General features: G+C 38.0%; 1 protein-coding gene across 1 annotated transcript in view; it reads right to left on the bottom strand.

Moving 5' to 3' along the window:
- RNF128 (ring finger protein 128) overlaps positions 1-12,713 on the bottom strand; it is an 80,262-nt gene extending 67,549 nt beyond the window's left edge. The window contains exon 1 of the mRNA XM_058536450.1: positions 12,308-12,713. Within this exon, the coding sequence (XP_058392433.1) occupies positions 12,308-12,713 (406 nt within the window). The remainder of the gene's footprint in view (positions 1-12,307) is intronic.
- Between the last annotated feature and the right edge of the window lie 364 nt (positions 12,714-13,077).

Below are 13,077 nucleotides of genomic sequence, written 5' to 3'. Positions count from 1 at the left end.
AACGAATTAATCCCTGCTATGGCATCAGTTGTTAAGGTTAAGATGTTACCTTTCCCAGGACCACATGCCCTTTAAACAGGGACTCAAAGACCCTATAGCTTTTTTTTTTGTTAATAATTTTATTTATTTATTTTTTTCCCCCAAAGCCCCAGTAGATAGCTGCATGTCATAGCTGCACATACTTCTAGTTGCTGTATGTGGGACGCGGCCTCAGCATGGCAGGAGAAGCAGTACGTCGGTGTGCGCCTGGGATCCGAACCTGGGCCGCCAGCAGCGGAGCGCGCGCACTTAACCGCTAAGCCATGGGGTCGGCCCACAGACCCTATAGCTTTTAAAACCCAAAGGAATACTGCTTTAATGATGCATGAAATTTCAGACAATATATCGTACAGAGGAGGATATTGTTGGGCAGGGGGATTCCTGAGACCCAACAAATCACATCACACAGGTGACTGGCTCCCAAATCCTTCTCCAAGACACAAAAAGTAAAGTCATTCTCAAAAAGCAAAAGGAATGCCCCCTCCCCATCAACAGAAAAAAAAAATAGTGGTAAGAAGCATTGAAATTCAAATTCTACCATAATTAAAAAAGCCAAAAAGTCAATACCACTGATTAAGAATTGAATGGATGATATAAAGTAAATAGAAGACACCTGCATGTAGTGAATGGTCTAATGTCCTATATGGTTCAAAAGTGCATAATGAGGAACAATGTGTGAAAGTTAGAGGGAGGCACCTTTCGGTATGGTTTGAAAAATAACTTTCTAAAAACTTAAGCTGTTCAGCAGTGAACTGAACTGCCTTGTGAGATGATGAGTTCTCTGTCACCGAAGTGCTCAAGCAGTAAATGGATAGCCACCAGACAGGGATTTAGTTGAAGGAATTCCTGAAGTACATGGAAGATTTATATTCTTTTATGTTTAGTCTACGGATCTATTAGTCTATGATAACTAGGAATCAAGGAAAGACACAAATGAATACATAAGAATATATAAAAATAGGCAAAAATCAAATTAACATGACCTAAACTATGTACATAGTGTTGAATAGTTGCCAAGTAAAGGAGAGAATGGGGTAAACTGTTAGTCAAGAAAGGCTTCTAATAAGATCAATTTTGCCCAAGATTTTAAAGTGAGAAAGAGGCATGGATAATCGAAGAGGGAGAATGAACCAAGAAGGGGGATGACTTCATAAGCTTCATCTTACTACCATTTTTTTGAGTGTCTGTGGTAGAATATGTACCATGCTAAGTGCTTCCTGTACATGCATTATCTCATTTAATCTTTATAACCACCCTATAAAGTACTACTACTAGTATTCCCATTTTGCAGATGAGATGACTAAGATGAGAAGACTGAAATTCAGAGAGGTTAAATAACTTCTTCAAGATCACACAGCTAGAAAACAAACAGTAGATCTGGGATTCAAATCCAGGTCTGTCTCCCTACAAAGCCAATGCCCTGAATCATTACTATATTCCACTGTTTCTCATAGAAACCATGTTGTATGCTTGAAGGCTCAGAGAGAGAAATATGAAATGTAAAACTTGGGAAGACAAGACAAATAGTTGGCCCTTAGTAAATATTTGTTTAATGAATAAGTAAACCCTTGCTTTTTAGAAGAAGAAAAAAAAAACCCACACATTTTTATTTCTTCTTTTACTTCCATGTTAGAAAACCAGTTGTCAGCTAGAGCTTTCTCTCCTTAAAGAGCTTCCTTTGGCCCAGGGTACGGATATGTAAACAAGAACGAATACACTCCAGGGCTTTATACCCTAGGGTTTAACCTCACCTGTTGTTTCCCAGGTGGGTGAGGTATCATGTGGTAATATACATCAGGTTAGAGCCCTAGTATTTCTCTTTAGGCCTTCTTTAAACTTCCCTTGTTGAGCCAAAGGGCTGCAGTTTTCAGGGAAGAGAAAATGCGTTCTTTGTGAAATGGTCAGAGAAACTACACATCTTCCTTTAGCCAAAAGCAACTTACTCCTCTCTCCATCTGAGTTCTGTTCCAAGAATTCTCCACAAAGTACCTTCGGTAAATGTGGCCTTTTTGCACATCCTGGCTTTTTGACAAGGCTAATTTTCTAAGAGCATTTGCCTGTATGGTTGGAATGGTACTAAATTTCTCAGAATTAACCACTGCAGCTAATCTTACTATACATAAGTTACTGAGCATTTAGACACTGGTTATATCCGGTATGAGGCTAATAAAAATAATCAGTGGAAAAATTATTTTGACAAATGGTTATTTAGTCCATGTAGATATTTTTAGAGCTAAAATAATGTCAAACATCTTATTTCACTGATTCTACACTCCTCCTCCTCTTCCACTGAATTGACTGCTTTGAGGAAAAGAACTCAACTTACATTTTTATTTAAAAGCTAAAAATATACACAAGTAAATGTAGATTGGATTTAATTCAATTCTGGAATGCAGGGCTTCCAGGCATTTAATGATCGCAATTTTGACATCCTAAGGCCTTGACTACGTTTCTGCCAGTTTTTACTAAAATCCTAATCTCTTCATGCAGAGATAGGTAATTAGCATTAGTCATAACAAGCAGATCATTTCCCAGAACATTTGATTTATTAAAATGGCCCAAAATAATTTTGTCATGTTCTCATTCTTTATAATGATTTCATATTTTTTGCAACATCCTCCAGATACCTAGGTAACAATCAACTCAAGATGTAACTTGCACCTGATTTAAGACTTTAACGTAGGTCCATTTGGAACTTTAGGGCTGGTTAGTTTTACATTCAGGTCATTCAGCACCTATTACCTTCCACTGTACTCCCCTTCCCTGTCCAAACATTAACATGCCCCTCCTTCACCCTTGTAATCTACAGTCACAGCTTAGGACCCTTCTGATCTAAATTCTTTCATATTTTCATCTCTGTCCTATTCAGCTCTGCTCTTCTCAGCATCTTCAAGAATGCCTGCCCTCTTCTGAATAATTCTCTTATGTTTTGCATACACTGCCAGACTTCTATACTGATAAATCAAGTCCTATACTTGTGTGAGACAACTTTATTCCGGAATTTATTGTGAAACCCTTACACTAATGCCCCCTGGTCTCACATTCATGTCATCTTTAGTTATTGCCCCAATAGAAGCTAATTTGGTTAATATTCACTTCTGTGCTTCCCTCTCCATGCTGCTCATTACTTTCTTCTTTCACTGCTCCCCTCCCAAAAGTTTCCACTATCTTCTAGATCTCTGGTTACATGACACATGTTTAACTGGTAAAATTCTCTCATTTCCTTTTCACTGAGGGTTATACTAAGGCTTATGACATTTCCTTATGGTCCCTGACCCATCTTACCCCTGAGGACACCACTTCTCCTTCATTTACTTTCAGTAGAGGCAGCTCATCCTTCTGTACCCAACATATTTCAGGGCTATAAGGGGTCTCCTCATTCCTACATGGTTGTTTCCAGACCACTTTTCCCTCACCCTCATGAAACCTCCTGCTTCGTGAAGACTCATGGCAGTCAAGAGACTCATGGCACTTGGTTTTACCACCCTCTATTCCTTCCTTCTCTGGTCATCGTCGATAACCTCCCAGTTATTCCCCTACATATAAGAAGACTTCATCACTTGGATTACAGTCATCCTTTCCACCCGAAGTCCTTCCTTCATCTAAGTCTTTGGCCTCATTGTGATTCAACTTCATGGGCCTTTCCTTCCATTTCCACTTTAGTCACCCCACTGTCACGGCCATATTCTGGACATTATCATCATCCTGATCTGCTCAACTTCTGAAATTTTAACAGAAATACCCCACTTTCTGATTGCCTACCCTGTAACTCTGCCTTGTATACTCCCACTACTGATCTCTGACTTCTCTGCTATCATCTTCTATAACTTTAAAATCTATGTTTCTAAAAAACGAATCAGTTCCACTTCAAATGATCTCAAATTTGCCTAGTTGTATCCATCTCAAAGACTTCATCCTTAGACCTCTGCAATAACTTCCTAACTATCTCCCTGCTTCTCTCGTCCCCTTCCAAGCCCACTCCCCACATTGAAGCCAAAGTGGCTTTTTAGAAAAGATAAATCATACTCTGTGTAAAATCATTCAGTAGCTTCCTATGGTACTTAGAGTAAATTCAAACTCCTTTCCATGTCCTTACCCAGCTGTGAATCACCTGGCTCCTGCCTACCACTCTGACCTCATCTTGTCTCACCTCCCCATCCTCCACTCACTGAGCTCTAGCCACACTAGGTTCCTTTCAGTGCCTCAGTTCCACTAAACTCTTCCCTGCCCTTGAGCCTGAAAGTACTTGATACCTCCCTCTTCTTCACTCCCACATCTCATTAAACAGAAAGTCCTGTTGATTTATCTCCAAGCATTTCTTAAATCCATCCATTTTCCCACCTCTGCTGCTTCCATACAAGCCATACAAGCCCAGGCCAATATCATCTCACCTGGACCACTGCAATAGCCTCCCAATGGGCCTCCCTGCTAGTTTTGCCCCTTTAGAGAGTCTTGTCTTCCACACAGCAGCCAGAGCGATGTCATGGAAAATGTACTTCAGTCCCAATTAGAATGAAATCTAGGCTTCATGCCATGTCCTAAAGGCCCTATATGATTAGACCTTATTCCATGCCCCTCCCTCCCCGTTACTATGCCTTAGCCACTCTGATCTTCTGTTTCCAAATCAATAGAGAAATATGAGCAAGCTTTTGCACTTGTTATTCCCTCTATGAAGGAGTCATTTCTCCTTCATATTTCCACATAATGCTGCCTCCAAAAGTATAAGCATATGCACTACCACCAGTCTAGTGCAGGCTACTATCATCTCTCACACTGACTACTAAAAATGACCTCCAACCTGGGTTCCTGCTTCCACTCTTGCTGCCTATCTCATATTTTCTCTATATGACAGCCGGAGTGATCTTCTAAAAATATAGGTCAGATCACATCACTTCTCTTCTCAAAGACCCCCAGTGACGTTCCATTGTTCTTCAAATAAAATCTAAACTTTCCCATGCCTAAAAGGACTTGCATGATCTGGCCAGATCATGCAAGTCCTACCTTTCCAACCTAACAGTGCCACCCTCCTTCTCCCTCATAATGCTTAACCACTCTGACCTTCAGGTATTTTCTCCAACACATGAAGCTTTTTCTGTATGAGACCCTTTTTGTTTGCTTTTCTCCCCATCACCACCATCACTATCACACATAACAGGTCCTCCAAATCCTAGTTTAAATGTCTCTTCTTCTAAGAGGTCTCCCTTGACCACATTATTTCCCATCAAAACCTGCCGCTCCTTTATGTTTAAATCTAAAGTGTAATTATTTTATTTGCTTATTGTCTGTCTCTCCCACTTGACTGTAAGTTCCAGGAGGGCAGAGTCCATGTTTGTCATGCTTGCCATTGCATTCATTGTACTAAGTATAGTGCATGGTCTTCACTAGTTGTTGAATGAGTAAAGTTTAAGAAACTAGAAAGCAATTTCTTCTTATATATGGAAAGATGAATAAGTTTAAATGAAGTTGATTAAGTGAATTCAGGAAATTATTGCATTTAAATTTTTTTTTATTTTTACCTATACAAGTAATACTTTTTCCTTTTATACATTGAAAGATGAATAAGTTTAAATGAAGTTGATTAGATGAATTCAGCAAACTATTGCATTTTAAAATTGTTTTTATTTTTACCTATACAAGTAAAACTTTCTACTTTAAAAAACAAAATCACTAAATATATAACGTCTCCCTTGACTTACCACCCTCAATCTCAGTCCTCTCCCAAGAGACAACTATGACTATTCACTCACTAGGTAACCTTTCAAACTTTTCTATTAATTTTCACATATATATACCTATAAAAAATACATGGTAAACTTGTGTTTTATTTTTAGCATTAATGAAGTTATTCTATAGCTTTCTTTTGTTGCTCAACAGTAGGAATTGGAGATATTTCTATGTTAATAAATTTACATTAAAATCTAATTCATTCTTTTAACTACTGCATGATATATCATAGTGTGTACACACACATAATTTATTTAACCACTCCCCTATTAATGAACATTTGAGTTGTTTTCAACTCTGCTCTTTTACAGACAATACTTCAATGAACATAGTTATTGCTGATACCTAAAGGAGCTATTGATATTGATCTTGCATCATTATTGATGTTGATCTTGCATCTGACCACATTTTGAACTCTTACTAATTTTTATAGTTTGTCCATTGATTCTCTTGAATTTTCAAGATAAACGGTCATTTTCTCCACAAAGTTTTGCCTCATCTTTTATATTAATTGTACCTCTTCATTCTTTCCAGTGGTCTTATTCCATTGTCTAGGGCTCCAGTAGTGGTAAGCTAGAATATAAATATATATGTATGTGTATATTGATATAGATATAGATACAGATATATTCACTATTGTAGAATATGACCCAAAGGAGAAATCTAGTAGTTTACTGTCAGCTTAGAAGAACTAATAAAATGATTTACAGAAACAATAGGTTAAAGGAACAGTTTGTTTTTTCTTTTTTTTTGGATATAATTTTATTGGTGCCCTGGATAAAACAATTGAAAACATTTTTGTTGCTTGTACATATAACTTCAACTTGAGTGTCAAGTTGTAAGACACAAACAAAATTTAAAAGCATCTTGACAAATTTAAAAAAATTGTTTATGGGCTGGCCCGCTGGTGTAGTGTTTAAGTGCGTGCTCCACTTCGGCAGCCCGGGTTCACAGGTTCAGATCTCAGGTGTGCACCAACGCACCACTTGTCAAGCCATGCTGTGGCGGTGTCCCATATAAAGTAGAGGAAGATGGGCACGAATGTTAGCCCAGGGCTAATATTCCTCAGCAAAAAGAGGAGGATTGGCATCGGATGTTAGCTCAGGGCTGATCTTCCTCACCAAAAATAGAAAATTGTTTATTAAAACAAGATGAAGTGCCATAGTGAATGGTAAATAATAAATGTAGAGACAGATATAAAATAGAAAAACATAGGCAAAAAAGACAGGTTTATAAGCAAAATATTTGACAGTCACATTGTACTGCAAGTTAAATAAAGGATGACATAGTTATTTTAAAAACTGGTATGATTATGAGAGGTACCAACAAATATATAACACCTTAGGTCTGGAAAATACCTCGGCTGTGCTTGGAATTCATGAAACTCTACAAAAATCACAAGCCTTAATATAACCTGGCTTACAACAACAGGATTTGAGTATCTCTCTCTCATACTCTCACAAAGTTTGCAAGTGCGTCTCCATCTCCGTCTGCCACCAACCCACCCCCGACACTGCCATACAGGCACATACATACACAACAGCCTAAGAATTTATACTTTTGTAAGGAAGTCAAAGATACAGCATACAAAGATACCTCTGCTGTGTGGAAGACAAGACTCTCTAAAGGGGCAAAACTAGCAGGGAGGCCCATTGGGAGGCTATTGCAGTGGTCCAGGTGAGATGATATTGGCCTGGGCTTGTATGGCTTGTATGGAAGCAGCAGAGGTGGGAAAATGGATGGATTTAAGAAATGCTTGGAGATAAATCAACAGGACTTTCTGTTTAATGAGATGTGGGAGTGAAGAAGAGGGAGGTATCAAGTACTTTCAGGCTCAAGGGCAGGGAAGAGTTTAGTGGAACTGAGGCACTGAAAGGAACCTAGTGTGGCTAGAGCTCAGTGAGTGGAGGATGGGGAGGTGAGACAAGATGAGGTCAGAGTGGTAGGCAGGAGCCAGGTGATTCACAGCTGGGTAAGGACATGGAAAGGAGTTTGAATTTACTCTAAGTACCATAGGAAGCTACTGAATGATTTTACACAGAGTATGATTTATCTTTTCTAAAAAGCCACTTTGGCTTCAATGTGGGGAGTGGGCTTGGAAGGGGACGAGAGAAGCAGGGAGATAGTTAGGAAGTTATTGCAGAGGTCTAAGGATGAAGTCTTTGAGACGGATACAACTAGGCAAATTTGAGATCATTTGAAGTGGAACTGATTAGTTTTCTTGAATTAAGTTCTTCTCTATGTATATCTCTGAATCTAAGCCTTATTGAAGTTTTTATCTTCTCACTTCATTTATTATATACATTATGCTTTTATTTCCCCTCTCATTTCTAGAAAAACATTTAACTAAAACATGTGAGTTTGCTGCTCTGATTAAACCCTTTCTTTCCATGCGCTTAATTGGTCTGGAATTGGTGAGTTTTGGGGATGCTGAAATGCTGCAAGCCTCGTCCTGTAATCCACTTCATGGGACGCAGTTGAAATGATAAAAAGGCAAGAACCATTTTATCCCTCCCGAATTATTGACTTTGCTGAAATAAACTACATTGAAGTCTAAGCATTTCTTAAGGCAATTTACCTATTAATAGCATATTTAACTTTCTTTTCTTTTCTTTTCTTTTTTTTGCGAGGAAGATCAGCCCTGAGCTAACATCCATGCCAATCCTCCTCTTTTGGCTGAGGAAGACCGGCCCTGAGCTAACATCTATTGCCAATTCTCCTCATTTTTTCCCTTTTTTTCTCCCCAAAGCCCAAGTAGAGAGTTGTATGTCATAGTTGCACATCCTTCTAGTTGCTGTATGTGGGATGCGGCCTCAGCATGGCCGGAGAAGCAGTGCCTTGGTGCGCGCCTGGGATCCGAACCCGGGCCGCCAGTAGCAGAGCACGCACACTTAACTGCTAAGCCACGGGGCCGGCCCCTTATTTAACTTTCAAAATCTGTTTGCTCAGCAAGCAAGTACTTATGTTCTGAATTTTCTGTTTTAATAACTACGGAGTCCTGGCTGTTCTTGCACATCTGGGACAGAACTGGATGGATGTCTCTGAAGCATTTGGAAAATGTTGTTAAGAAGTTACATAATTATTTAAGGATACCATAAGCATATCCTTCTATTTCCAACCCTATCAAAATGACAAGTCAAAACACATTGCAAATTGGGAAACTTTGAATTAAAGTTTACCTGCAAGTACTAGGCTATACACTATTCCTCCTCAGTGGGAGCTCTTCTCAGACTGAAGTTGTCCCCTTCAGAAAAAGAATCCTGCTAGTATGGGAGGCTGTAAATAGACTGGGCCTAGAAGTAAGGACATTCTGTACCCACATCATGAAGCCATGAGAGGCAAGGGGTGCAGAAGCATCTCTTAGGCTTGTTGGAGACCTTGAAGGCAGCCTATACGGGATGGGGCGGCACAGAAATGTAAAGTGGGGGGAGAGAATGTATTCACACAACAGTAAGGGCATGGGCATAGTGTATTGTCAATGAGAAAGAGATAAGCAGCCCCTGACATCTGGGACCTGGCCTGTTACTATCAATCAGGCCTTAAGTGTTTTCTCATTGAACATTAGCAGTCTCACAGAACATCAACATTAGAGAAGGTCATTCTGTGACCATGATGAATCAAGACAAAAACAAGACCACTTCATAATCATGTCTGAACACAGTCAAAATATGAACAGTGTTCCAAGCCACAAAAAGACCAAATATCGTCCATCCTGGTTAGCATGAGTGACTGTTGCTTCTTTACCAATTACAGCTTTAGCCTCAGGTTAGTCTTCCCCACTTACAAATAAGATTTATTTAGAAATCCAAGCACAGAATTACCCGCACTTCCTGACAGCACCCAAATCCAGAATAAAGCCAGCTATAGTGACTAACTCAGCTTGGTTTTCCCAGGATTTTCCTGGTTTTAGCACTGAAAAGTCCCATGTTCCAGGAAATCTCTCAGTATCAGGCAAACTGGGATGGCTGGTCAATGGCCTGCGTCCTTAAATCCTCCCCCAAATCATCTAAAGCAAGCTCAAATCCTATAAGTCTTTTCTAACATCCTTTTATTGAGACATCCCATAGTTTGCCATAGTGTGCATTTTCCCTTTGCTGCAACAAGTAATAAACCCAACTTTTTCAACTACAGGTCTGTTCCTAGTGGTCTTTGGTTGGAGGGCATTGGCATCAGTAAGAAGTAAATAGGCACAACATTGTGGAAAGGCTACTAAGGCCTAGCATGGAAAAATGGGACTGAGGGAATGAAGAGCAAGGGGAGACCAAGGAAGAATGAAAGGGTGCCGCAGACCCGAGGGGGCTAGAGTGTGGTTTTCTGAAAAGGTGGTTTTTAGGGGTGATAAAAGATGAGGTGATGGAAGGTGAAGCTATGAGCTCTTGTAGGAGGAGAAGGAGTTGTTGCCCTACTCTCTGTGCCTAAACAAAACAAAACACTAATGAAAAGACAGCAAAAACAAACAAAATGTTGGCTTATGTTATAAAATAATGACTCACTCTGTAATGATCTAGAAACCGATCAGAGAGTTTTCTTATCCACACTTGCTTCCCTATGTTTGCCAACTGCATCATATAATAGTTTCTATATAAGGGAAATTTCTGGGAAGGAAGAACTCCAATGACACACCAGTTGACAGTTCTTACAACCACAAAACATTAAATTTAAAATTTTAATTCTTTGCAGTTTAGATCATTCAATGTTAAAGATCAATATTCATTAAATAAAATAAAGGCCCCAGAACAGTGCCTGACATATAGTAAATGGTAATAAATGTTAACTATTACAATTACATCATTACGCTATTTTTTTAATGTGTTTATTTTAAAACAGAGGCAATGTCGTAGTTTTAAAAAATTTTTTTGATCACATATGCTTGATTACATTGGAAGTATATATTGAATGATAAATGTAACTGCCTTGTTTTTTAAACTCTGCTCACGGACCTGTATTCAAATGACTCTGTGCATGCCTTTTGGTGAGATTTACTGTAAGTGACCTTCGGCCTATCTTTTAAATTCAGTGGCTGGGTACCTACATTCCACTAGATATTGGCCCCTACTGCATGTCTCAAAGCAAGTTTTGAAAACAGGACTACTATTTATATGATATTATTTATACTTTAAAAATAGCAGGAGAGTGAACGGGCAGAACGTGATTGTCCATGTAAAAGGAAACCTAGAGTACTTAGAATCTCTTAAGTTGAAACATAAAAGAAGTAGTTTCCTTAGAACAGGTCTAATTTCTATTTTTCATCAGAAAGCTGCTTAATTTTATTTCTACAAAAATAAGCCATTTGTAAAAATATAGGAACATGTAGGGAATGCTTATGAAGTGCTCTTAACTTCAAAAGAAAAAATGTGAATGCCTGAGTTCTGGCAATGTCCAGGATATGTTACGAAAGGTAGCAAGTAAAGTTTTGTACATTTACAATAATTTTGTAGAGCTGAAAGACCATCTGATCTGGTTTTTCAATACTCAGAGAAAAAAGCAGCTTGTTTTTCAGGCAATAGTACTAAATGGCCATATTGCAGGTATACAGGCTAGAATATTCCAATCACTCTACTATTCTTAACACAAATTTAATTTTCTCTCTTTTATAATTCTGAAATCTGTTTAACATAATTTACAATAATTTTCTCAGAGGCCAACTTTGGCAGTGATAACACCAATTATCTTGATATTATGTTCTGTCATCTCTTACCATGTTTCAGATTATTACCATTTTTTTCCTTTGGCCAAATCTGGGGCCAAAAATACAGAAAACTTGGGTCAGAAGTCTACCTCTTTACTGGTTTAAAAACCATTTATTTGGAAAGTGGAATTTTTAAAAAAATAAATAAAATAAAAACAGTAATTCTCAGAAGTAAATTTCTTTACAGAGTTAATAAATTAGATGATTATATTTACTTAAGAAGACATAAGTAAACATTTCTAAGGGAAATCTTTACTTTTGATGTGAATTACAGTGTTATCCCATTTCTGCCATACACTTTTCAATGTATAATGTTTCTTACAGAGTAGTTTTATATGTATTAATCCCACAAACAGATTCAAATTTGACATGCACATAGCAGATAGTTGAATTCTCATTTCTGTAAACATTTTGCACACTTACAATATGCTATTGTTTAATCATAGTAATGAATCAGTTTTGCAGCTATCACATACTCCAATACATACAGCCTTTTTTGCATGAGAAAATAAATGAAACTGAAAAGTACAGATTAACAATAAAATTAAAGTATTTATTTTTTTTAATGTTTAGAGGTAAAGACACATTCTATTAAAAAGAAATTACATAATAGACACTGAGAACACTAATACAGCTAAGAAAATTGTGTAGGGACCACTTCATGAATTGATTTTGTCCTTGGAACAAATTAATTACAAATATTAATAATAAAGTAATTCCAAGTAGTGCCGGCCAAGAAAATTTAAAGTAAAATTGTTTTTACAACCTCATTTCCAGATCCTAGAGTAATTATAGATGGAAATACCATTTTAAGATAAACAAAGACATTAACCCTCTTTGGGAATTATTACTTACCGAAATTTGCCATCTGTATCGTCTGGTTTCCAGCCTCCAGACCGTTGTAAATCACAACAGCATCAGCATTTCTTCTGCCCGCTGTTTGAATTTTTTCTGAAAATGTACAATTACCTCTTTCTATCAGCGCGATCCAGGGCTTCTTAGTATTAGTAAACTCAGTGTTGTAGTCACAAGCTTGGTAGTTATTGTTCTTAGGGATGCCCACCACTCCCATAGCATTAGCCACTGGTGAGGCTAATCCATAAACACCACATTCACAGGTCTCTATTGTAGTGTAGTTGTTGGTTTCATTGTAATAAGTTACAGTCACATAGGCATTCATTGAAAAAGACACTGTGATTTTAAATAAAAAGATAAAAATTACAAACAGCCGAAAACAACTGGACTTACTCTCCTGGTTCATTGCTCGTTCATTTGAGCATAAAATTTAAGATGTCTCCTGATATTTCCAGCTATCAGTCACCATTTGTCCACTCAGGTCCCTGCTAAGCAGAAGTTTGAAATTTCAGTTGCAAGTAGGTAACTGATCTCACCTCTAGCAACGTAAGCTCTGAATACATCAGCTCTATTTCACTTCAGTTATCTACATTCCCTTTTGTCCGCCCCTCCTCCAGCTGTACACATGTGTATACTTAATCAAGACTACCTTAGCAGTAAATAACACCATCAACTTTATTCTACTTGTCAACCTATCAGGATTGGATGACTTCCTGTGCTGACATTTTTTCTTCTTACTGTTCCAGCTAATGCACTTTCATAAACATGGA

Source organism: Diceros bicornis, chromosome X (assembly GCF_020826845.1).
Source record: "Diceros bicornis minor isolate mBicDic1 chromosome X, mDicBic1.mat.cur, whole genome shotgun sequence".
NCBI lineage: Eukaryota > Metazoa > Chordata > Mammalia > Perissodactyla > Rhinocerotidae > Diceros > Diceros bicornis.
The sequence above is the reverse complement of the archived record's forward strand: the minus strand, read 5'-3'. Positions and strand labels throughout refer to the sequence as shown.